Source organism: Dipodomys ordii, unplaced genomic scaffold, assembly GCF_000151885.1.
Source record: "Dipodomys ordii isolate 6190 unplaced genomic scaffold, Dord_2.0 Scaffold11, whole genome shotgun sequence".
NCBI classification, from domain to species: domain Eukaryota; kingdom Metazoa; phylum Chordata; class Mammalia; order Rodentia; family Heteromyidae; genus Dipodomys; species Dipodomys ordii.
The window spans coordinates 15,522,292-15,546,348 of NW_012267227.1; the positions used below are offsets into that span (position 1 = coordinate 15,522,292).

Consider the following 24,057-nt stretch of genomic DNA (forward strand, 5'->3'; position numbering starts at 1 on the left):
AGAAAATTTGAAATCAGTTCTACCTTCCTACAAAAGTGAAACTACATAAAAATATAATGAAAAAAGTCGTTTAAGGATACAGGTGGACCTGTTGCAACAAAGAGAAGTACAAGTTGTCATGTCGAAAACGAGCTTTACAGCTGGGCGCTGGTGGCTCACACCTGTAATCCTAGCTACTCAGGAGGCTGAGATCTGAGGATCCTGGTTCAAAGCCAGCCCGGGCAGGAGAGACCATGAGACTCCTATCTCCAATAAACCACCAGAAAACTGGAAGTGGCGCTGTAGCTCAAGTGGTAGAGCACTCTCCTTGAGCTGAAGAGCTGAGGGACAGTGCCCAGGCCCAGAGTTAAGGCCCCATGACTGGACCAAAAAAAATAATAATAAATAAATAATATTAAGAGTTAGACAGTCAAAAGGGGAGTTGTAGCTCAAGTGGTAGAGCTCTCGCCTTGAGCTGAAGAGCTGAGGGACAGCGCCCAGGCCCAGAGTTCAAGCCCCACAGCCGACCAAAAAAAAACAAAAAAAAAAGAGAGAAAAAAAAAAAGAAGAGTTAGACAGTCAAGTAAGAGATAATGAGAAGTGAGAAGCCCAAGGCACTGAGACGAAGTAAAGCAGAAGGACCCAACTAAGAAGAGGAAAATGGACTAGAAGGGGAAACCTACAGATACCACCAGAAACAGTGTGACTACAACTCAGAAGAATTTGGAGGAAGGTGGGGAGCTAGGAATGTGGCTTAGTGGTAGAGTGTTTGCCTAGCATGCATGAAGTCCTAGGTTGATTCCTTAGTATCACATACACAGAAAAATCTGGAAGTGGTGCTGTGGCTCAAGTGGTAGAGCACTCGCCTTAAGCTGAAGAGCTAAGGGACAGCGCCCAGGCCTAGAGTTCAAGCCTCACAACTGCCAAAAAAGTAAAAAAAGAATTTTGGAGGCAGGTGTCAGTGGCTCACGCCTGTAATCCTGGCTACTCAGGAGGCTGAGATCTGAGGATGTGGTTCGAAGCCAGCTCAGGCAGGAAAGTCCATGAGATTTTCTTTTTATCTCCTATAAACTACTCAGGAAAAACCAGAATTGGTGCCATGGCTCAAGAGCAATACCCTTGAACGGGAAAAAAAAAAAGCTCAAGGACAGAGACTAGTCCCAGAGTTCCAAGACCTAGAACTAGCCAAAGGAAAAAAACCCAAAAAAACAAAATCCCAAAACCAAACAATTTGCGCTGTCTGGCTTCCTAACCCATATGTTCCCATGCATGGAGTGGCATGTGTACCCTTGCATGTAGTGAGACCATAGAACCAGCCCCCTGGCGGAAGTGAGCCAGACAGATGAGTAAAACAGTGTTAGGGGAGGAAACAAGTTCACGGCCCCCGGCACCTCACCACCTTCAGCAGTTTCGGTACGTGAAAGAACCCTGTAAGCAGTCTCTTCTTTTTTACGCTCCCTACCAGACCCACTGTGCCCAAGGTATTTTCATTCCTGTCAGGACCCAACCTGAGAGCCTCACCTCCAGTCTAATTTTTCCAGGAGACACCGTTGGTGATTCATTCAGCAAATTTTCATTGTGCACTAGGTATGTACCAACTATCATATTAGGGATTAGGCAGACAATGATAAAACATACAGCCCTGCTCATTTCCATGCAATATAGAAAAGAAAAGCTTGGGCTGGGAAGGTGGCTCAGTGATAGAGTACTTGCCTTGTATGCATGAGGCCTTGGGATTGATTCCTCAGCACCATAGAAGCAGAAAAAGCCAGAAGTGGCACTATGGCTCAAGTGGTAGAGCACTAGCCTTGAGCTGAAGAGCTGAGAGCTGAGGGACAGCACCCAGGCCCAGAGTTCAGGCCCCATGACCAACAAAAAATAAACAAGCTAAGAAAAGCTCTCTTCCATTCTTTCATCCCTCCCCTTCCCCTTCTCCTTCTTCTATTCTTTCCATGTCACTGTTTAATATACATACATGTAGCATATATCTGTATGTATATATACAATTATACAGACATATGTATGAATATCTGTATAATTATAAATATGTATGTATATATATATATATATATATATATGCACAAGTTGTGATTATTACTTCAGGGACAAAAACAGATTCTATGCCAGGGTGATATTCAAAATATTTCACAGGGTGCAAAGCATAAGCACTGATCCATCAAAACACATGTCAGTATAATTTGAATGAAGATTGGACGATCTTACTTGTGCTTTGAAGTAAATTTCTGTTCTGTGAGGACAATATATCTTTTCATGTAAAAAAATATATATATATACATTGTTGTTCTTGTTGTTGTTAGTCATGGAGCTTGAATTCTGGGACTGGGTGCTGCCCCTCAGCTCTTCAGCTCAAGTCGAGCATTCGACCACTTGAGCCACAGCACCATTTCCAGTTTTCTATTGGTTTATTGGAGCTAAGAGTCTCACAGACTTTCCTGCCCAGGCTGGCTGTTTTTTTTTTTGGTCGGTCTTGGGGCTTGAACTCTGGGTCTAAGTGCTGTCCCTCAGTTCTTCAGCTCAAGGGGAACACTCCACCGTTTGAGCCACAGTGCCACATAAGAGTCTCCTGGACTTTCCTGCCGGGGCTGGCTTTGAACTGCAATCCTCAGATCTCAGCCTCCTGAGTAGCTAGTATTACAGGTGTGAGCCACTGGCATCTTGCCCACATATATATATATATATATATATTTTTTTTTTTTTTTTGTCGGTCATGGGGCTTAAACTCTGGGCCTGGGCACTGTCCCTCAGCTCTTCAGCTCAAGGCTAGCGCTTTACCACTTGAGCCACAGCACCACTTCTGTTTTTTCTGAGTGTTTTGTTGAAGATAAGAGTCTCATGGACTTTCATGCCTGGACTGGCTTTGAACCGTGATCCTCAGATCTCAGCCTCCTGAGTAGCTAGGATTACAGGCATGAGCCACCGGCGCCCAGCGCATATATATATATATTTTTTTAATTCTTTTTTAAAGACAGCCCCTAGCTTTGCAACACAAAACTTATTATGTAGCCCAAAATGTCTTCAACCTTGTAATCTTCCTGTCTCAACCTCCCAAGTTTGGGGATTAAAGATGAGCACCACCAAACCAGGCCCAAATGGGTATTGGCTTTGCATTTGCCAGGCAGGTGCTCTAATACTTAAGCCCGCTCACACAATTACTTTTTTTTCCATTCCTAGGACTTGAACTCAGGGCTTGGGCATTGTCCCTGAGCTTCTTTTTGCTCAAGGCTAGCACTCTACCACGTCTGGCTTTTCTGTTTATGTGGTACTGAGGAATTGAACCCAGGGCTTCATGCATGCTAGGCAAGCACTCTACCACTCTACATTCCCAGCCTCCCCCCCTTCCCCACAATTACCTTTTGAAGTATCAAAAATAATTTTTCCAAGAAAAAAAACACTACAAAGGGACAGGTCTGGGAGTGTAATCCATCCTTACATCAACAGGATATAAATTGACAAAAATCACTCTGGAAGGAACAGAATGGATTACAGCAGGGCACTGGGTGGTTCCCTCCTGTAATCCTAGCTACTCTGGAGACTGTAATCTGAGGATCTCGGTTCAAAGCCAGCCAGATCAGGGAAGTCTCAGAGACTCTTATCTCTAATTAACCACCTGAAAAGCCCTATGGCTCAAGGTGATAGAGTGCTAGCCTTAAGCTCTTCTGAGCTCAGGGACAATGCTCAGGCCCTGAGTTCAAGACCCACGACTGGAAAAAAGTAAATGGATTACAACAAAACAGATGGATGAGGGAGATCAGCAGACAAGTGAGATGCTTGGATGTTTCAGGTAACTGAAACATCCCGTTTAGACCCATTTGAACAAACAGGAATTTGTTGGCTTACTAATTAATATAACTAAACTAGTGAATAGGCTAGGCTGTGGCTGAATATCAGAAACAGAAACCAGTGACCCCAGCAATACCTCCTTGTCTCTTTGCTTCATTGGCTTACACTCACATTCCTTGACATGATAAGAGATGGCCACTACCTGCTCTTACATCTCACAGCTTGTCCAACAGAGAGGGTCTGTGTCTTTCTCCTTAGGCTCATGATTAATATCTCAGAGCAATGCTCTGATGGATCTGGTGGTTATCCTTGTGGTGAGGAGGTAGATATGAGGTAGAACAATGAGAATAGTTTTGGGACAGGAACATGCTGATCAAAGAGTGGGAGTTCATGCCCTTCTCCCCCTCCCCCACTTCCCCAGACATTTTCACCATTCTAGTCTGTCCTTTTGAGTGTCAAGGTAATTATTTTATTTTTATTGTCAGTCTTGGGGCTTCAACTCTGGGCCTAGGTGCTGTCCCTCAGCTCTTCAGCTTAAGGATAGCGCTCTACCCCTTAAACCACAGTGCCATTTCTGGTTTTTCTTGTGGTTTATTGGAGATAAGAGTCTCACGGATGGGCTGGGAAGGTGGCTCAGTAGTAGAGCACTTGCCTTGCATGCATGAGGCCCTGGGTTCGATTCTTCAGCACCACATAAGCAAAAAAGAAAAAAGCCAGAAGTGGTGCTGTGGCTCAAGTGGTAGAGCGCTGGCCGTGTGCGCTGAAGAGCTGAGGGACAGCACCCAGGCCCAGAGTTCAGGCCCCATGACTGGACCCCCCCCAAAAAAAAAAGTCTCACAGGCTTTCCTGCCTAAGTTGCTTTGAACCTCTGATCTTCAGATCTCAGCCTCCTGAGTAACTAGGATTACAGGCATGAGCAGAACAATCTTTTTTTTTTTTTGGAAAAGGCCACAGATGTCATTTGAGAAGAAAAGGAAGTCTGGGAGACCAGCTTCACTCATGACCATGTTTAGCAAATTTGTCCCCCAGAGAAACTGAGGAAACTGATGGACAGGTAAATGTTTTTGTGGTGCTTGGTAGTTTATTGCAATGACCTGAGAACTCATTTACTGTGGCATGCTGTACATAAAGTACACACTGTTTTGTTGTTATTGTTTTAAGATAAGATCTCACCAGGCTGGACTGAAAATGGAAATAATTGTTATCGGTCTTCCAAGCGCTGGGATTAAAGATGTACACCACCATGCCTGGCTACAGTACACATTTTGCGTGTAATGGATGAGTTTTGACAACTGTATATGGGTAATCTGACTTGAGGCAGAGCGTTAAGTTCTCTTGAGAGATCATCGTGCAGGTCTGGGGGTTTAACAGCGAAGTCTTGGTTCGGATTTCAGGAAACAACAATATAGGGACACACACAAATAAAAATTAAAAATAGGGAGACCCCACGAGCTGGCCTGGGACTAACCCCGGAGTCTCGCTGCTCCAGGCACCTGTGCTTTCGGCATGCCCTGGGTGAGCCAGCCGCTTTTCCGGCCATGTTCACATCTGTTTGTGCCCGGAGGTAACACCTGGGGCTGAGGTGTGAGGATCTCGGGGCCCAGCAACTCTCTGGCTGCCACTCACACCCTAGACCCCCCACGCCCGTCGATAGGGGTCGCTCTCCCCGCTCCCCCCCCCCCGACCTCCCCGCCGGGCGGGACACAGCCTGTCCAGAAACCAGGTTCGGATCTGGGGCAGCACCGCGGGTGGCAGAAGCAAAGGCGCCGCGTGGCCGGGTTGCCCCCCGCGTCTGGTCGGTGTCGGTGTGGGGGGGGGGATGGGGAGGGGGTGAGGGAGGGGGTAGGGGGAGGGAGGTGGGCAGGGAGGAGGGGGAGGGAGCTCACGGTCTCAGAGGCACACAGGACCCAGCCCGCCGACCCACCCGGGCCGCTCTCCCGGCTCAGCCTCCCAGGCTGAATCCCTCTGGAGGGTGGCAGGCTCAGGCTTCGCACTTAACCGACGGCAATTCTCGAGTTCAGGAGGACTGCGGAAACGGAGGCGGGGCTGAGAGCGCTGGGTGAGGAAGTCACCCCGGCCGTTCAGGGTGGGAGTGTGAGCGGCGGTGTCCCGGCGTACCCCCAAGGGCGGGAGGAGGGGGGCACCGCCCACCTGGCTGGGAACGCACCTGGCAGCCTGGCCAGAGGGGGGCGGAGCCTACTGAGGCGGACCCGGAGGAGTCTCGGCAGGGGGCGGGGCCTGGCGGACGGGGCGGGGTTCTGGCTGGGGGCGTGTCCTGGGCGTGGTCCGGGCGGAGGGCGGGGCCGACCTGGGCTACCGGGCGTGCCGCCGGAGTCCGGGCACTGACTGCAAAGGTGGCGGCCGAGTCCCCTCGCCTACTGTAGCCCACCTCGCTCGGCTTCTGCGCTCGACCCGGCCGCCATGGAGGGACCCCAAGAACCTCTAAGTGGGAAACTCCGGCTCTGCTTCACCCCTGCGGCACGGACCAGCCTCTTACTGCTCCGGCTCAACGACGCGGCGCTGCGGGCGCTGCAAGACTGTCTGCGGCAACAGGTGCGTCCCCTCACCCCCAGCCCCGACCCTTCTCCTCCTCCATCCCCGGCTGTCGTCGGGACCTGGGGAAGAACAGAGGCTCCCGCAGACTCCGGACCACCCATTCCTTGCCAGGGAAGCCCACGAAGCAGGTGTTTCCCCCCCCCACCCCGCACCCAGCTCGGCACCCCTACTTTCCCCTCCCCCCTCCCCCCTAGACAGCCGAGCTGGGGGACACCGCTCAGCCGGGCTCTCCCCGCAGGTCCGGCCGGTGATCGCTTTCCAAGGCCCCCGAGGGGTAAGTGCGGGGAGGAGAGCCGCACAAGCCCGGGCTCCCGGAAGGTGGACGCGATCAGAGCCTGAGATGGCGAGTGGGGGGGGGGGTCACGGTCTGGGGAAGTTCCGAGAACTGAGCCCCCCCCCAGCGGGATGTGTGGGGGCTGCTGGGGTTGTAATCCCAGGAGGCTGCGGTGGAGGGGACCGTGCCCTCTCAGCCTCTTGGGGGAACTGAGGCCCCACTGCACCTGATGCGCTAACGAGCCCCTTGGGATCCTCGCTTGCACCTCTCTCTCTCTCCTCTCCCCCCCTCCCAGTGGCATGGGCAGGAGGGGGAGGGGTGGGCTTCATGAAGTTTACTCGCTGCTTCCACCCCAGTATCTGAGGATCCCAGGTCCTGGCTGGTCCTGCCTCTTCTCCTTCACAGTGTCCCAGTGTGGCCAGGAGGGCACTGGAGGCGGCTTGGACCTGGTGTGCCAACGCCTAGGCAGGTAAGAGGGAGCACATTGCAGGAGGAGAGGGTTGGGGAGAGGGGAATGTGAAGAGGTTCTCATAAAAGCTCTCCTCCGCCCTTGTGTGTGTGTCTGTATGTCTGTGACTCTTTCCAGATCTGGGCCTAACCGCCTCCACTGCCTGGGCACACTCAGGGAACGTCTGACCATTTGGGCAGCCATGGACTCTATCCCAGGCCCATTGTCCATTCACAGACATCTGACTGAAGTTGTGAGGGATCCTGGGAGTTGGCAGAACCGGGCTGACTATTCTGAAGGTGACGGAGATGCCGGGGCACAGCCAGAGGTGGCTGTCCAACAGGTGAGGCTAGAAACTGCGGGGAGTTGGTGCAAAGTAAGGCAAAGCCTGAAGTTTGAGGGGCCACGTGTTCCCTGCACGTTCCCTGCCAGGTGTCAGACCCATTGACAAGCAATGCCCAACAGCCACTCCCAGGATCCTCTAGTGAACACATGACACCGTGGGAAGTGAGGTACTTGGAGAGGGTGGGACCAGGGGAAGGACTGGTCGCATCTCCACCCTTCAATGCCATAACACGTCTGGGCTCATGTCCTACCCTGGTCCTTCTTTAAATATCCTAGGAACCAGACCCACCCTCCAAACAGAGAACTTGATCAGGCACAGCCCTCCGCGAGCCAGAAACGTCTAGACAAGGTAAGGTACAATGGCAAGGGCTCTTCAAAGAGCACTTTTTTTTTCTTTTTTCGTCGTGGGACTTGAACTCTGGGCTTGGGCGCTGTCCCTCAGCTCTTCAGCTCAAGGCAAGCACTCTACCACTTGAGCCACAGCGCCACTTCCAGTTTTCTGGTGGCTAATGGGAGATAGGAGTCTCAGACTTTCCTGCCTGGGCTGGCTTTGAACTGTGATCCTCAGATCTCAGCCTCCTGAGTAGCTAGGATTACAGGCATGAGCCACCGGCACCCAGCTTGTTTTTTTTTTTTTTTTTGGTCAGTCGTGGAGCCTGAACTCTGGGTCTGGGCACCATTCCTGAGCTCTTCAGCTCAAGGTTATCGCTCTACCACTTGAGACACAGTGCCACTTCCGGCTTTTTCTGCTTATGTGGTGCTGAGGAATCGAACCCAGGGCCTCATGCATGCAAGGCAAGCATTCTTACCACTGAGCCACCTTCCCAGCCTCCCAGCTTGTTTATTTTTTTAAACTAGGGTTTGAAACTCAAGGCCTCCACGTGCCAGAAAGGCACTTTTTTTTTCTCTGTCCTGAGGCTTTAACACTGTCCCTGAACTTTAATGCTCAAGGCTAGCACTCATCTCCTGTCACAGCTCCATTTCTGGGTTTTTGATTGATAGATAATTGGAGATGAAAGTCTCATGGATTTTCCCATCTGAAATGACTTTGAACCATGATCCTCAGATCTCAGCCTCCTGAGTAGCTAGGATTACAGGCATGAGTCCCTGGCACCCAGCTTTCTTGTCTTTAAGTGGTTGTACAAGAAGTTGTCATTCAGGGCTGGGAAGGTGGCTCAGTGGTAGAGCGCTTGCCTTGCATGCCTGAGGCCCTGGGTTCGATTCCTCAGCACCACATAAGCAAAAAGAAAAAAGCCGGAAGTGGCGCTGTGGCTCAAGTGGTAGAGTGCTGGCCTTGAGCTGAAGAGCTGAGGGACAGCGCCCAGGCCCAGAGTTCAGGCCCCACAACTGGACCAAAAGAAAAAAAAAGTTGTCATTCAATAGTTCATGAATGCATTGAGTCTTGATCCAACACTTCATTTAAGCTAAAATTTAAAAATCATAAGCTGATTATATATGACAAGTTTTTTATTGGTGGAGGATAAAGGGCAAAACGGGAAGTGCTTCTGGCTTGCTGTTTATGCTACAGTTGTTTTTACTCAACAGAAACGTACAGCATCTGAAGCCACCGAAGAAATAGAAGAGAAGAGGCTCAGAGCTCTGCCTCTATCTCCAGGTCTTCTACAAGGGGATTTAGAAGAGGGAGAAGATTGGGAGGAAGAAGATAAAGATGAAGACATGGATCCTAGGCTGCAACACAGTCCCTCAGGTGGAGCAGGTGAGTTAATGAGGAGGGTAAAATTACCACAGTGGAAAGGAGACCTATAATCACCTGTGTTTTCTCCCTTCTTTTCTAGACTCTGAATCCCCAAGCCCTGAAGAAGCACCAGATTACCTTCTGTGAGTTCCTCCATTTCTACTTTCTTTTTATTTTAGTCCGTTGGGCTTGAACTCTGGGCTCTTCAGCTCAAGGCGAGTGCTCTACCACTTGAGCCACAGAGCCACTTCCAATTTTCTGGTTTATTGGAGTCTCACGGACTTTCCTACCTAAGCTGACTTTAAACCACTATCCTCAGCTCTCAGCCTTCTGAGTAGGATTACAGGTGTGAGCCACTGGCACTGGCTGCATTCCTAATGTCAACAAGCTTTATACATGTAAGTTCCCTGGAGGTCTAGGAAGGTAACTTAGTGGTAGAGTGCTCGCCTAGCATACATGAAACCCTGGGTTCAATTCCTCAGTACCACATACACAGAAAAGCCGGAAATGGAGCTGTAGCTCAAGTGGTAGAGTGCTAGCCTTGAGCAAAAGCAGCTTAGGGACAGCGCCCAGGCCGAGTCCAGGCACAACTGACACACACACACACAACCAACACACACACGTTCCCTGGAAGCAGAGGGCTTTGGGGGCAATGAGGTTGAAAGTGACAATTCTCCTGGCAGGCAATACAGGGCCATTAACAGTGCAGAGCAGCAACAGGCCTATGAGCAGGACTTTGAGACAGATTATGCTGAATATCGAATCCTCCATTCCCGTGTTGGTGCTGCAAGCCAAAGGTTCATAGAGCTGGGAGCAGAGATCAAAAGAGTTCAGCGAGGAACTCCAGAACACAAGGTAAGGACTGGACCCCCTCCTTCTTAACTACCTAAAAGCCTGTGTTTGTCCAATGACTAAGCAAAGTGACAAGCAAACCTGTTTTGGCAGAAAAATTAGTATCATTTGGGAGACTGAGAACTAAAGTTAATCTCCCTCATTTCTCAATGTTAAACTACAGTTTTCTGTTTCAGGAGCTGGAAGATAAGATAGTCCAGGAATATAAAAAGTTCAAAAAGGTTAGTTCTGATAATGGAATGTAGAATTGTTAAATTCTGAATGGCGTTGGTGGTGGCACTGGGATTTGAACTGTCTTGTGATTGCTAGGCAGTTGCTCTGCCACTTGAGCTATGACTACAGCTCTGCTCTTCTACTAGCTATTAATATAAGAGAAGGTGCTTGAAATTTTCTGCCTGAATTGGTCTTGAACTGGGTCTCAGCCTTCCCAGTAGCTAGGATTGTTAAGTGTGAGCCACTCACTGGTGCCTGGTTAGTTTACTTTCTGACATGAATGGTCTTTGTGTTTGCAGCGGTACCCAGGTTACAGGGAAGAGAAGCGTCGCTGTGAGTACCTGCATCAGAAATTGTCCCACATTAAAGGTCTCATCCTGGAGTTTGAAGAAAAGAAAAGGGGCAGCTGAAACTATCCAAAGGATTAGGCAAAGACCCTTTACCCAAGAATGTGAACAAAACAGCTTTCTTATGCTAAACCCTTGAGTCCACTGGGGACAAGTAGAGAGCTGCAATAGGTCCTTGAGGCTGGATTTTTCAATTGTCGCTGTTTTTAGTTTTTAGGGTGTGGGCACAATACTGTGCCCTGGAGACTAGGGAAAGTAGCAGACCCTGTTAGTTCAGCCAGGGCATTTCTAAATCCTGAAAAATGACACCATTTCCGGGCAAGGTATGTTTGAGGAAACAAAGCAAACTAAGTAAATTTAGCATCAAGCAGCCTTTCAGCATAATGGTAACTTTTGGTAACAGAACTAAAGTAACTTGTAACCCAGAGTAGATATAAAGGGAAACAGCTTGGGTTGACCTATGAACTGAAAGTGTATTCTTTTACAAACATGGCTACTAAATTAAAAGTGTTTTGTCTTTGATACAAACTTGTTTTTCTTTTTCTTTGTCGTGGGGCTTGAACTCTTGACCTGTGCATTGTCTCTTAGCTCTTCAGCTCAAGGCTAGCACTCTACCACTTGAGCCAGAGCACCACTTCCCGTTTCCTGAGTGGTATATTAGAGATGAGTCTCAGACTTCCTGCCAGGACTGGCTTTGAACCATGATCCTCAGATCTCAGCCTCCTGAGCAGCTAGGATTACAGGTGTGAGTCACTGGTGCTTGACTCAAAACTTGTTTTTCATAAGTTGTACAGGCAATGGTTCTTAACCCTGGGAGCGCTTAAAAGTTAGATCCTCCTGTCTCATGCCAGATTGTCTTGAATTAAAATCTCCAAGATTATGATTTAGATACTTTTACTTTTGTTTTCTGGTGCTAGATATTAAACCCATGGTTTCACACATGCTAGGCAAGGACTTTATCATTGAACTATACTACCAGCCCCAGCAATTTTACCTTTTTAAAACACTATGCACCATCTGAAGGATTACTTTGCGAAAAGGCTCTATACTAAATCCATTTTATAAATGATAATTGGGAGATTATGGTAGGAAATGTTTACTCTTCGTGTGTGTATGCTGGTTCTGGGTTTGGAGCTTAGGGCCTATGTGCTCTTCCTTAGCTTTTTCACTCAAGGCTAACACTCTACCACTTGAGTCACATTCTGGCTTTTTAGTAGTTTTTTTTTTTTTTTTTGGGGGGGGTCCGGTCGTGGGGCCTGAACTCTGGGCCTGGGCGCTGTCCCTCAGCTCTTCAGCTCAAGGCTAGCGCTCTACCACTTGAGCCACAGCGCCACTTCCGGCTTTTTTCTTTTTGCTTATGTGGTGCTGAGGAATCGAACCCAGGGCCTCAGGCATGCAAGGCAAGTGCTCTACCACTGAGCCACCTTCCCAGCCCCTTTGGTAGTTATCTGGAAATTAGTCTCTTGGACCTTTCTGCCCAGGCTCATTTCAAACCATGATCCTCAAATCTCAGGCTCCTGAATAGCTAGGATTATAGAGATGTGAGCCACTCACACCTGGCTTAATTTGCTAAATCTACAAGTTAATAGGATCATCTAAAATTAGGGTTTTATCTGGATTTATCCACGGGCTGAAACTCTGGATGCTATTTATATTTAGCTACATACAGGGATTACTCTGGCTGCACTTCTATCCTTATTGGTGAACAAAACAGATCCTTCACTCAACTATGGCTAATACTGCCTTTCCCGTTCCACAGGAGAGGCGAATGAGTGGGACACACCCTTGGCTTTGGGGGAGAGAGAGCTGCACCCAGCAGTGTCAGCAATTCCTTGAAACCCCAACCCAACACCACACCCACTCAAGGGCATTTCTGGGCATAGAACAATCCTTGCAAAGTATGAACATGCAGAAAGCTAAGCTGTGTGGCAGGGAGAAGCAGTATGCCATCATCAGGACACACGCTGGGCCAGGAAAAGGCCAACAGGAAAGGCCTGCCACCTGCCCTAACCACTAGGCTAGAAAATTGGGAAATAAGTATGTAAACACAAAGAAATGAGAAATTTAAGGATTTTTGAGGTAATAAATGTGGGCCTGGTCAATGTGATCCTATGTGGCTTCTGAGATCTGAAAATTAAAAACGGTAGCTCCCAGCCATATTTCAGAAGCTCCACTCTTCATGTATTGGACAATGCAGATTATGGAACACTTTCATCATTGCAGAAAGCTCTACTGGACAGGAAGTCTAGAGAACCTCTGATTTTCCCATTCCATGGGGGAAAAAAGACACTTTAAAGGGGGCTTATTTATTGTCACTGCTCCAAATGTACAAAAAAAATTAGAAAATAACCCCCCAACTCACCCCCCCAACATTCTCCCCAACACAAATAATTTTCCCCAAACCACAAACATAAACTGGTCCTGGTATTTCCATAAACAGTGCAGCTAGGAAACAGCTTAGAGAAAATTTAACAGGATTCAGATTACATCCACTGTGTCCCCTCAGCAGTGAGAGGCAATAATCCCCTATGGTTCCCAGTCCTCCCCAATGGTTTTCCCGTCTCTGGTACAAGAGTCCTTTTACAAAGTGGTAATGTTTGGCTGCTCTTTAGAGATCCTCTTGTGCCTTCTTCTTCTTCTTGGGTTTTTCTTCTTGAATTATAGGGGGGTTTGTAGCTTCTCGCTGTAGATAGCTAATAAAATCACTTAATTCACGGCCACCCTAAAAGCAGAAAGATTACTCTGAAATTTTAACTTTTCAAAAAAAACTTTACATTTTTCCCCCCAACCAGTAAAAGCACATTTAACAACTACATATACCCCAAAAGTTGAAACAAATTTCTAGTTAAACAGATAAATTGAAGAACAGGGCATCTATAAATGTCTGTCGGCTTATCTGTGTGTTTACTTTGGGGAAATAGGACAATGTACTTACTTCATATTTCTTTGGACTTAGCTTCTTGTTGGCTGGAGAGAAGTAGATGGTAGGAAAACTGGGGAGAGAAAAATTGTTTACTAAGTACTGATTCCAGAAGTTAATTCTCAGATATAGTTTCCCAGTAACTTTTTAGGAATTCTGTTTATGGTTTCCAATCTGACCAGATACAGTATACTGAGTAAAAAAAAAAGGCTTCTTGGGCTGGGAAGGTGGCTCAGTAGTAGAGCGCTTGCCTTGTATGCATGAGCCCTGTGTTCGATTCCTCAGCACCACATAAGCAAAAAGAAAAAAGCCGGAAGTGGCGCTGTGGCTCAAGTGGTAGAGCGCTAGCCTTGAGCTGAAGAGCTGAGGGACAGTGCCCAGGCCCAGAGTTCAGGCCCACGACCGGACCCCCCCCCCAAAAAAAGGCTTCTTGGTGGCTTATAAACTCATTTTTATGCCCCCAAACCCTGTACTGGGACTTAAGCTCAGGACTGTTATCTCTGAGCTCTTTTGCTCAAGGCTAGTAGTGCTCTACCACTTGAGCCATACCTCCACTTCTGACTTTTTTTGTGTGGTTAATTTGAAACAACAGTCTCTTGGACTTTTTCTGCCCAGGTTGGCTTTGAACCTCAATCCTCAGATCTCAGCCTTCTGAGTAGCTAGGATTACAGGCTTGAGCCCGGCTAATTTCAATCTTTGTTTACAAGCATTATGTCATGCAGTTGTAGTCCCAGATACTTGGGAGACTGAGGCCAAGAAGTTAATTTCACTAGTTTGAGGATAGCCAGGCCACATAGTGAACCTCCATCTTTCTCAGCCTCCTGAGTAGCTAAGGATTACAGGCAGGAGCCACCCGCACCCAGCTATGAACCTCCATTTTTTTTAACTGTATTTTATTTTTTTGTCTTTTCTTTTTTTTTTGGTACTGGGGATCGAACCCAGGACGTTGCACTTGCTAGGCAAGCACTTTGCCACTGAGCTACATCCCAGCCCATGAACCTCCATTTTTAAAGAAAACAAATGCTTCTTAATTTTACTTACCCTCTGACTTCATATGGAGAAGGCACATCATTGGCTGTAGCATCCATCTTGGCTATAACAATATTCGGGTCTTTGCTGAGCTGTTAATAAAAGTATAAGACCTTTTAAAATTTTGAAAAACTTTCAGTGATGTAGGTATTTAGTGAACTCAGTAGTTAAAATACATTTAAATCTTCTCCTAAGTTGATGCCTATATAAGAAAAGTGGAAAAGTGAGTATTTACACATCAGGAATACATAGTCACCTTCAAATTTGTTTGTCGTGATAACACATGGGTCCATATAAAGCCACAACCCAAATTCAGATCAAGTATTCAAATGCTACACAAACACACACACACCGCTTGACCTCAACCTTTTAATCAGCTGTTTTTTTTGCCAGTCCTGGGGGGCTTGAACTCTGGGCCTGGGTTCTGTGCCTAAGCTTCTTTTGCTCAAAGCTAGCACTCTACACTTGAGCCACAGCACCACTTCTGGCTTTTTCCTGCCCAGGGTTGGCTTCAAGCCATGATGCTCAGATCTCAGCCTCCTGAGTAGCTAGGATTATAGGCCTGAGCAACCAGCACTAATCAACTTTCATTGTTCATGGCTGGTGTTCTATCACTTTAAACACACCACTTCCAGCTTTTTGCTTGCTAATTGGAGATAAGAGTCTGTTGGATTCATCTGCTCAGGCTGGTTTTGAACCTCAACAATCACATCTCAGCTTTCTCTTTTGTTGGTCGTGGGGCCTGAACTCAGCCTGGGCACTGTCCCTCAGCTATTTAGCTCAAGGCTAGCGCTCTACCACTTGAGCCACAGCACCACTTCTGGCCTTTTCTGCTTATGTGGTGCTAAGGAATCAAACCCAGGGCTTTATGCATGCAAGGAAAGCACCCTACCATTGAGCCACCTTCCCAGCCCCCCGACCCTGCCCGTCTTTTTCGGTGGTGGTTGTGGAGCTTGAACTCTGGGCCTGGGTGCTGTCTCTCCAGCTCAAGGGGAACACTCTACTACTAGAAGGCACAGCGCCATTTTTGGTTTTCTGGTGCTTAATTGGAGATAAGAGACTTTCCTGTCCACAATCCTCAGATCTCAGCCTCCTGAGTAGCTAGGATTACAGGTCTGAGTTACCATTGTCCAGCTGCTCCTAGACATTTTTTTTTTTTTTTTTTTGTCGGTTGTGGGACTTGAACTCTGGGCCTGGGCGCTGTCCTCAGCTCTTCAGCTCAAGGCGAGCGCTCTACCACTTGAGCTACAGCGCCACTTCCGGTTTTCTGGTGGTTTTTATTGGAGATAGGAGTCTCACGGTCTCTCCTGCCCGGGTTGGCTTTGAACCGCGATCCTCAGATCTCAGCCTCCTGAGTAGCTAGGATTACAGGCGTGAGCCACCAGCGCCCGGCTGCTCCTAGACATTTTTAATCATAATCTAAATTTAGTCTGAGTGGAAAATTGGGTATTTGAAGCCCTGCATAGGCTTTAGACACTAGGGGGCAGTCAAGAGAAAGTGAAGGGGAAAAAAATGTAGTCCTTAGAAACTAGGAAAACAAATTAGCCAAATGCTAAATAATTATATAAAGTTCCAGCTCAAGTTTTAAGTTTAAAATAGAGTTCCGATTTACCTTCTCTCCCAGTTCTTTATATTTGGGCTCCAGATTCTTACAGTGACCACACCAAGGGGCATAAAATTCAATCAGCACATCTTTATCGTCATTATTTACTATTTCATCAAAATTCTCTGCTACCACTACCTGTAAAACAGAAGATCTTCTCATTATAAGGCAAGACAAAGACAAATATTATATATTATCATGGAAAGCAAGTCATGGAAACCCAAATCTCACAGACTGTATTAAAGATGTTGCCATTCCCCACTAACTGACTCATGTTTATTAACACATGTCAGTCAAATCATGTCCAGGAAGCCACAAAAAATAAAAGTGCTACCTAATTGTTCCCTAAATTTTCAAAACAATATTACCTTTATTTATTTATTTTTGGTTTGCTTTAGGTTTGAGCGCAGGGCTTGGTAGCTGTCCCTGAGCTTTTTTCACTCAAGGCTAGCCCTCTACCACTTAAGCCACAGCCCCACTTCCAGTTTTCTGGTGGTTAACTGGAGATAGATAAGAGTCGCACAGACTTTTCTGTTTGGACAGGCACTGAACTCCAATCCTTAGATTTGGGCCTCCTGAGTAAGCTAGGATTACAGGCACCCAGTGACAATATTAATGATTAGCTTTATCCCCAAAGAGTAATCTAGCCCAGATATAAGTCTCATTAGGAAATCCTATCAGGGTTTTAATATTTGTGCCTCTACTAAACATTTATAAAAGCTGACAATATTTATTTATAAGCCAGGGAGGTGATGGTTAAAAAGAAAAAGATGGCCGACAAGGTCTTTACTAGAACAAGCATCTTTGGAATAAAAGAAACAAGAACAATGCTGAAAGGCTTGGAGAAGATGTGAGCTTCGCACCTTCACAGGACCATCATTGCTTTCTGGGATAGGCTCAGACTTGAGGTATCTTTTCAGACTGCCATCGAAGTAATCCTGCAGGAATCTCTCAAGAGCCTTGCCATCACGCCTGCAATTGGTAAGACATAATCAAGTTTGTGAATGTCCACCACCGAGGATTAGTTGCTACATTCCTTCTTGTACTGGCTTTATACCATGTACCCACAAAGTCTCAGACTCCTGAGTAAGATTACAGGATTAAGCCATTATCACTCAGTCAAACAAAAGGGCTCATAGCTGGGTACCAGTAATCCTAGTTTAAGTTTGAGGATCCAAGTTTGAAGCCATTCCTGACAGGAAAACTCTGTGAGATTCATCTCCAATTAGCCACCAAAAGCTGGAAGTGGAGCTATGGCTCATGTGGTAAAATGCTAGCTAGCATTGAACAACAAAACTAAGGAATAGTGCCCAGGCCCTGAGTTCAAGCCCTAAGAATAGCTAAAAAAAAAAAAAAAAGGAGAGGAGGGGATGGAGTGGGGACTCATATGGGGACAGATGGTCCTCACTACTCCTGTTTTAGAGATTATTTCCCCAATTCCCAGGCAGTTTTCCCAATTCCTGGGTGGTTTTCCAAGAAGAAAAGACATTTGGCAGAGAAGGGAAGGGGTTGGTTTGAAATAATACCAATCTCAAAAGAGGCCATCCATAGTCAGGTGCTGGTGCCCATAATCTTGTAATCCTAGATACTCAGGAGCCTGAGCTTTTAGGATTGTGGTTCGAAGCCAGCCAGAGCAGGAAAGTCTGTGAAACTCTCATCTCTAATAAACTACCAAAAAAGTCAGAAGCAGAGCAATGGCTCAAGTGGTAGTGAGGTAGCTTTGAGCAAAAGCAGCTCAGGGACAGTGCCCAGGCCTTGTGTTCAAGCTGCAGTACTAGCAAAAAGAAAAGAAAACAAGAAGCCATCCAATCTTCTCTACTTTTTCTGATAAAGCAGAATCATATAAGAATTCCAAGCTGCTATCCTTTTGTTAGTTTGCAGAAATCACGGGCCATGATCATTTCAAAGTACTTTATAACCAAACTAAGGAAAAAAAAAAAGATAACCAGGCACTGACTAGATCTACCTTTTAGTTAGTTCCAATGTTCTTTTTTTTTTTTTTGTCGGTCGTGGGGCTTGAACTCTGGGCCTGGGAGCTGTCCCTCAGCTCTTCAGCTCAAGGCGAGCGCTCTACCACTTGAGCTACAGCGCCACTTCCGGTTTTCTGGTGGTTTATTGGAGATAGGAGTCTCACAGTCTCTCCTACCCGGGTTGGCTTTGAACTGCGATCCTCAGATCTCAGCCTCCTGTGTAGCTAGGATTACAGGCGTGAGCCACCAGCGCCCGGCTAGTTCCAATGTTCTTTACAAATTCTCAGTAGTGTAAAAGATCTTAAATAATTTCCACAGAGTGAACACCTAAACGCATGTTAAATAGTAACTCACGAGAATTCCTCCTGCATGACAAACTTCTCTCCTTTAGCAGTTCTGATGGCAACAACAGGAATCTCTCCAGTAGTGCTTTCCAAGCCAAAATCAGACAGTTCATGGCTGAAGGCTTTGCGGCTGGCTACAGCAAAGTTGAGCTTGTGTCCGGCATCCAGGAATTTCTTTGCCACCATCATCACTCTGTGAGCAACAAGAGATAGAATGAATGAAGCCCAGGGTTCCATTCCTTAGTACCACAAAAACAGAAAAAGCCAGAAGTGGTGCTGTGGTTCACGTGGTAGAATGTTAACCTTGAGCAAAAGCAGCTCAGGGACAGTGCCCAGGCCCTGAGTTCAAGCCCCAGGACTGGCAAAAACAAACAAAAAACTCCAAACAACAACAACACACAAAAAAAACAAGAAGCAGATGGCTAGAACACAAAAATTAAGTCTATAGTCCTCTAGACTAGGTCCTACATCTTGCTGCCCTCTTCGTTTGAGCTCATGTTCCTTGGTACAGACATGGGATCATGGTATACACAAGCTTACTCAAATTCATTGCCACATTGTTGGTACCTCATGAAATGGTTCATTCCCACCTAATCTTGCCATATTTTATAACTGTAAAGTCTACTGCTGGTAGAACAACTGGACTGAAAAAAGAATTTATAAGGAATCTCAATGTTCAAGGGACATGATGTTTTAACTGAATTTCACATCTGCTTCTTTTAGTTGGAGCCACTGTGTCACAAAGGAACTCTTATGGAAGATATGCCCAACTAGAAATTCCTAATTCCAGAAATAGTGTACTTGGCCTCACAGTGTCACCAGTTTTTGGAGTGATATTCCCCATTCTTATCACTTTTACATTACACATGGCAGAAACAAGGTAAGGAGAAGGAACTGTTTCTGGGTAAATTTGTTAAAAAATTACCTGTTTCTCCAGTAGTTAGAACCTTTAGCATTCTTTTCATAGTCTACATCATAGTAAGCCATTAGTAAGTCCTTGCCTTGTATCAAATCTTTATTATCTTCTGTCATGTGAGGGCAGATACCAAAACTGAAATGCAATAATCCGTTATTAACTTTGGCAATTTACAGCTAAATAATGCAATGATCAAAAGGTAACACAGCACTTACAGAGGAAAGAAGTTTTCAATATCCTATTAATCAAGATGCATTCTACCCACAAATTGATATGAAGTACAGTAATCCCTTTGCATAACTACTTAAAAGATAATGAAAATATAATTTAAAAAAAGAAGCAGGCTTTCAACATTTAGGTCTCATAGGGCACTATATCTTACAGGACTATGGAAGAGTTCTAGGACCCACCAATTATTGGTTTAATGTATATTAAAAATTGCTATTTTTAATTCTTTCAATAGGCTTTAAGCCAAATCATGGCTCAGCTTAATAACTGAGCTAAATAATATAAAACAAAAAACTCTCAGACAAAATATAAACAATACTCACATGTTTTCCTGGATAAACTTTTTAATCTTTCCACTAGTCATTTTCTGTTCAGTATATGCCACAGTTTTATCTTCAAACTTGTTAGCAAGATGTGAAGGACGAAATAAGGTGATACCCCTTAAAAAGAAAAACAGTCTCACTAGACAGATAACAAAGAAATTAATTGTCTACTATCTCTCATTTAGAACAGTGATGGTTGAGCATGTGGCTTGGTGGTAGAGTACTTGACTAGCATGCATGAAACCCTGGGTTCAAGTCCTCAGTACCAAATAAACAGAAAAAGCCCTAAGAGGCACTGTGGCTCAAGTGGTAAGAGTGCTAGCCTTGAGCAAAAAGCTCAGGGACAGAGCCAAGGCCCTGAGTTCAAGCCTCTGGAGTTGCAAAAACAAACAAACAAAAACAAACCCAAAAACAAAACAAAACAAAAACAGGGACATGAGCCAGGTGCTAGGTGCTGGTGGCTCATGCATATAATCCTAGTTAGGTAGAAGCTGAGATCTGAGGATCCATGAACAAAGCCAGCCAAGCAGTTAACTTGATGGAATTTTTATTTCCAATTAATCACCAAAAAGCCAGAAGTGGAGCGGTGGCTAAAGTTTTAAGGTACCAGCCTTCAGTATAAAAAGCTCAGAGAGGGCTGGGAAGGTGGCTCAGTGGTAGAGTGCTTGTCTTGCATGCATGAGGCCCTGGGTTCGATTCCTCAGCACCACATAAGCAAAAAGAAAAAAAGCCGGAAGTTGCGCTGTGGCTCAAGTGGTAGAGCGCTAGCCTTGAGCTGAAGAGCTGAGGGACAGCGCCCAGGTCCAGAGTTCAGGCCCCACGACCGGACCCAAAAAAAAAAAAAAAAAAAAAAAAGCTCAGAGAAGCCGGTACCAGTGGCTCATGCCTATAATCCTAGCAACTCAGGAGGCTGAGATCTGAGGATCAAGATTCAAAGCCAGCCCAGGCAGAAAAGTCTGTGGGTCTCTTATCTCCAATAAACCACCAGAAAACCAGAAGTGGCACAGTGACTCAAGTAAGTGGTAGAGAGCTTGCTTTGAGCTGAAGGACAGTGCCCAGGCCCAGAGTTCAAGCCCCACAACTGACCCCCCCACAAAAAAAAGGCTTAGAGACAAGTGCAGGCCTAAATTCAAGCTGTAGGTCTGGGCAGACATGCACACACAGTTAAGAGCAAATAACTTGTTTTCCAAATCTTGAAAAACAGTAACAGAAAGTTTATTACAATAAAGCCCATATATATAATAACATAAAGCAAAACTTGCTCATACTGGAAGATCTCGTGCCCTTGAAAATCTTATACAAAGGTGAAAAGTCTGAATTTTACTGCAAACACAATAGGGAACTATTCACTGGACAGACTTACTGGGGAAAAAACAGTGATTTACATTTCTCGAGATAGCGTTCTATAAAAACTTATCACCCCCCCCCAAAAAAAATAGTGTCTCACTAGGCTAGGCTTAACTTGTAATCTTCCTGTTTTAGCCTCTGAGTGCTAGAATTATAGGCATGCATTATTATTACAAGGCTCACTTGTAAGTCTCTTTCCCCTATGAAACTTCCTTTGAATAATATGTTTTTCTTTTACATTAAAATTTAGTTTTTATCTTTAATACACCTACATTTACATTTCTGCATGGATTTGATTAGACACGGTTTCTCCACTTGATACCTTCACAGGCAACAATACTTTCTAGCACTCAGTTTAAGGCTTAGCCAGAACTCGGTATGTTTTGGAAACAAAAGGCATAAAAGCCAGTTCACACAGCAGCAGATCTTTACACGGGTATTCCACTGAGGCACTTACTCTCCATTATCATCATACTGCTTCACCAGAGATTCAATATTGGTGTGTGCAAACCGGAAGTTATCTCTCAAATTGCTGGCTGTTTTTAAGAATTCAGAGTGTGCTTCACTGAATAAATCACTGAAAAAACCTATATAGAAAAAATGACAAAGAATAAGCAGTATGATCTGAGATTTTCTTTCATTTTTCAAAGCTTTCATTATATTATGGGTAAGCAGTGATAGATACAAAAACTGGATTTCCTTTTCTACAAATTCTTTGGAAATTTATAATACTTATAATACACCTTTTTCCACAGTCTAAAGAAACATTTTGCCGGGTGCTGGTGGCTCACACCTCTAATCCTAGCTACTCAGGAGGCTGAAATCTGAGGCTCACCGTTCAAAGCCATCCAGGCAGGAAAGAGCAGGAAAGTCCGTGAAACTTTTATCTCCAATAAACCACTAGAAAACCAGAAGTGGCGCTGTGGCTCAAGCAGTAGAGTGCTCACCTTGAGCTAAAGAGCGCAGGGACAGCACCCAAGCCCAGAGTTCAATCCCCAAGACCAAAAAAACCAAAAGGGCTGGAAAGATGGCTCAGTGGTAGAGTGCTTGCCTTGCATGCATGAGGCCCTGGGTTCCATTCCTCAGCACCACATAAGCAGAAAAAAGCCGGAAGTGGCACTGTGGCTCAAGTGGTAGAGCACTAGCCTTGAGCTGAAGAGCTGAGGGACAGTGCCCAGGCCCAGCGTTCAGGCCCCAAGACTGACCAAAAAAAAAAAAAAAGTGGTAGAAGAGGGTGTGACGGTACACATCTAGAACCCCAGACACATCCATTCTAGGCCTTTAAAGTTAAAACTTTTACTTCTCTAAGAACATAGCCCACTCAAAATGCCATTCTTGAGAAAATAATGCTGACCCAATTCTGTCAGTTGTCTTTTAAACCAGATCAAGGTTTCCTAATGCTTTATCTTTGTGATTTTTTAGACATGAAGTTTTTTGTTGTTGTTGTTGTTTTTTTTTTGGTCAGTCGTGGGGCTTGAACTCTGGGCTTGGGCGCTGTCCCTCAGCTCTTCAGCTCAAGGTGAGTGCCCTAGTGCTTCAGCCAGAGAGCCACTTCTGGTTTTCTTGTGGTTTATAGGAGAGAAGAATCTCATGGACTTTCCTGCCCTGGCTGGCTTTGAACCATGATCCTCAGATCTCAGCCTCCTGAGTAGTTAGGATTACAAGTGTGAGCCACCAGCTCCCCGGCTAAAGTTTTATTTTTAAATAAGCAAAGTGGTAACTTTGTGGCAAAATTAAATATTTGCTACTTACCCACCACAGAGGCATCTTTATCACTGATGAACTTCTTAAATTCTTCCTCAGTCCTGAGAGGAACTGACGCTGGTCCTGCCTGCTTCTTCAGGTGGCTGACAATTCCATCTTAGAAGATATAAATTACAGCATACAATTTATCATTCCTTTTGTTGTTGTTTTTGGTTGTAAATCTTGAACTCAGGGCCTGGGCACTGTCACTGAGCTCTTTTGCTCAAAGCTAGCACTCTACCACTTTGAGCCATAGTGCCACTAGTGGTTTTCTGGTAATTAATTGGAGAAGAGTCTCTTGAACTTTCCTATCTAGTCAGGCATTGAATCTCAATCCTCAAGTCTTAACTTTCTGAGTAGCTAGGATTACAGGTATATGAGCCACCAGCACTCAATTTATCATTCCTGAAGACTATTTACATGATTCAAAATTCAAAGAACACAAGGTTATGCAATTAAAATTTCTTCCTATCTTTATCCCTCATTTCCTTCCTGAAGGAACTTTGGTTTCTTGAATATCTTTCCAAACTTCTTTTGTTGTTGGTGTCATTTTTTAGTCCTGGGGCTTGAACTCAGGGTCTGGGCACTGGCCCTGTACTTCTTTTGCTCAGGCTAGCTCTCTACCATTTGAGCCATAGCATTACTTCTGGCCTTTTCTGTTTATGTGGTACTGAGGAATCCAAGCCAGAGCTTCATGCATGCTAGGCAATGACTCTACCACTAAGCCACAATCCCAGCCCCTGTCTTTCCAAACTTCTTACACATGTACACAAAAGGACATATTTTCTTTTTTTCTATCTTCAAAATAGCAGCATATAACCGGATGCCAGTGACTCACGCCTGTAATCCTAGCTACTCAAGAGGCTGAGATCTGAGGATTGTAGTTCAAAGCCAGCCTAGACAGGAAAGTCTGTGAGACTCTTATATCCAATAAACCACTCAGAAAACCAGAAGTGAAGCTGTGGCTCAAGTGGTAGAGAGCACTAGCATAGAGCTGAAGAGCAGAGGGACAGCATTCAAGCCCCATGACCCACAAAAATAAAATTAAATTAAAAAAATAAAAATGTACTAAGGTCTGAATTTAGATTCTCATGCTCAAGCTTTTCAGTGTTCTACACTCGAG

General features: G+C 45.6%; 2 protein-coding genes and 1 long non-coding RNA gene across 3 annotated transcripts in view; 2 read left to right on the top strand and 1 right to left on the bottom strand.

Moving 5' to 3' along the window:
• The first annotated feature begins 1,470 nt into the window (after nt 1-1,470).
• Nucleotides 1,471-5,168, top strand: LOC105981118. The gene is made up of 3 exons (XR_001174801.1): nt 1,471-1,566; nt 4,728-4,834; nt 4,942-5,168. It is a non-coding gene; the product is annotated as an uncharacterized LOC105981118 (long non-coding RNA).
• Nucleotides 5,169-6,097: 929 nt separating this feature from the next.
• Ell3 (elongation factor RNA polymerase II-like 3) lies at nt 6,098-11,033 on the top strand. Its single transcript, XM_013009896.1, has 11 exons — nt 6,098-6,333; nt 6,575-6,610; nt 6,967-7,079; nt 7,197-7,401; nt 7,491-7,570; nt 7,680-7,752; nt 8,949-9,120; nt 9,200-9,242; nt 9,783-9,954; nt 10,128-10,172; nt 10,464-11,033. The coding sequence occupies exons 1-11, from the start codon at nt 6,202-6,204 to the stop codon at nt 10,572-10,574; spliced, it is 1,182 nt and encodes a 393-aa protein (XP_012865350.1). The 5' UTR covers nt 6,098-6,201; the 3' UTR covers nt 10,575-11,033.
• A 1,763-nt stretch (nt 11,034-12,796) lies between these two features.
• The window catches only part of Pdia3 (protein disulfide isomerase family A, member 3), a 25,714-nt gene continuing 14,453 nt past the window's right edge, over nt 12,797-24,057 (bottom strand). The window contains exons 4-13 of the mRNA XM_013010178.1: nt 22,944-23,051; nt 21,649-21,778; nt 19,845-19,961; nt 19,303-19,428; nt 18,388-18,570; nt 16,927-17,035; nt 16,073-16,201; nt 14,473-14,552; nt 13,447-13,504; nt 12,797-13,233 (exon numbers count right to left, since the gene is read on the bottom strand). Coding sequence (XP_012865632.1) covers nt 13,120-13,233; nt 13,447-13,504; nt 14,473-14,552; nt 16,073-16,201; nt 16,927-17,035; nt 18,388-18,570; nt 19,303-19,428; nt 19,845-19,961; nt 21,649-21,778; nt 22,944-23,051 — 1,154 coding nt within the window. The 3' untranslated portion in view covers nt 12,797-13,119. The remainder of the gene's footprint in view (nt 13,234-13,446; nt 13,505-14,472; nt 14,553-16,072; nt 16,202-16,926; nt 17,036-18,387; nt 18,571-19,302; nt 19,429-19,844; nt 19,962-21,648; nt 21,779-22,943; nt 23,052-24,057) is intronic.

Bases quoted from the DNA above. Each gene is read 5' to 3' on its own strand.
- Ell3 (XM_013009896.1), top strand. From the start codon at position 6,202: ATGGAGGGACCCCAAGAACCTCTAAGTGGGAAACTCCGGCTCTGCTTC. The intron at 7,080-7,196 runs GTAAGAGGGAGC...GACTCTTTCCAG, and splicing joins GTGTGCCAACGCCTAGGCAG to ATCTGGGCCTAACCGCCTCC. The intron at 7,571-7,679 runs GTACTTGGAGAG...TAAATATCCTAG, and splicing joins ATGACACCGTGGGAAGTGAG to GAACCAGACCCACCCTCCAA.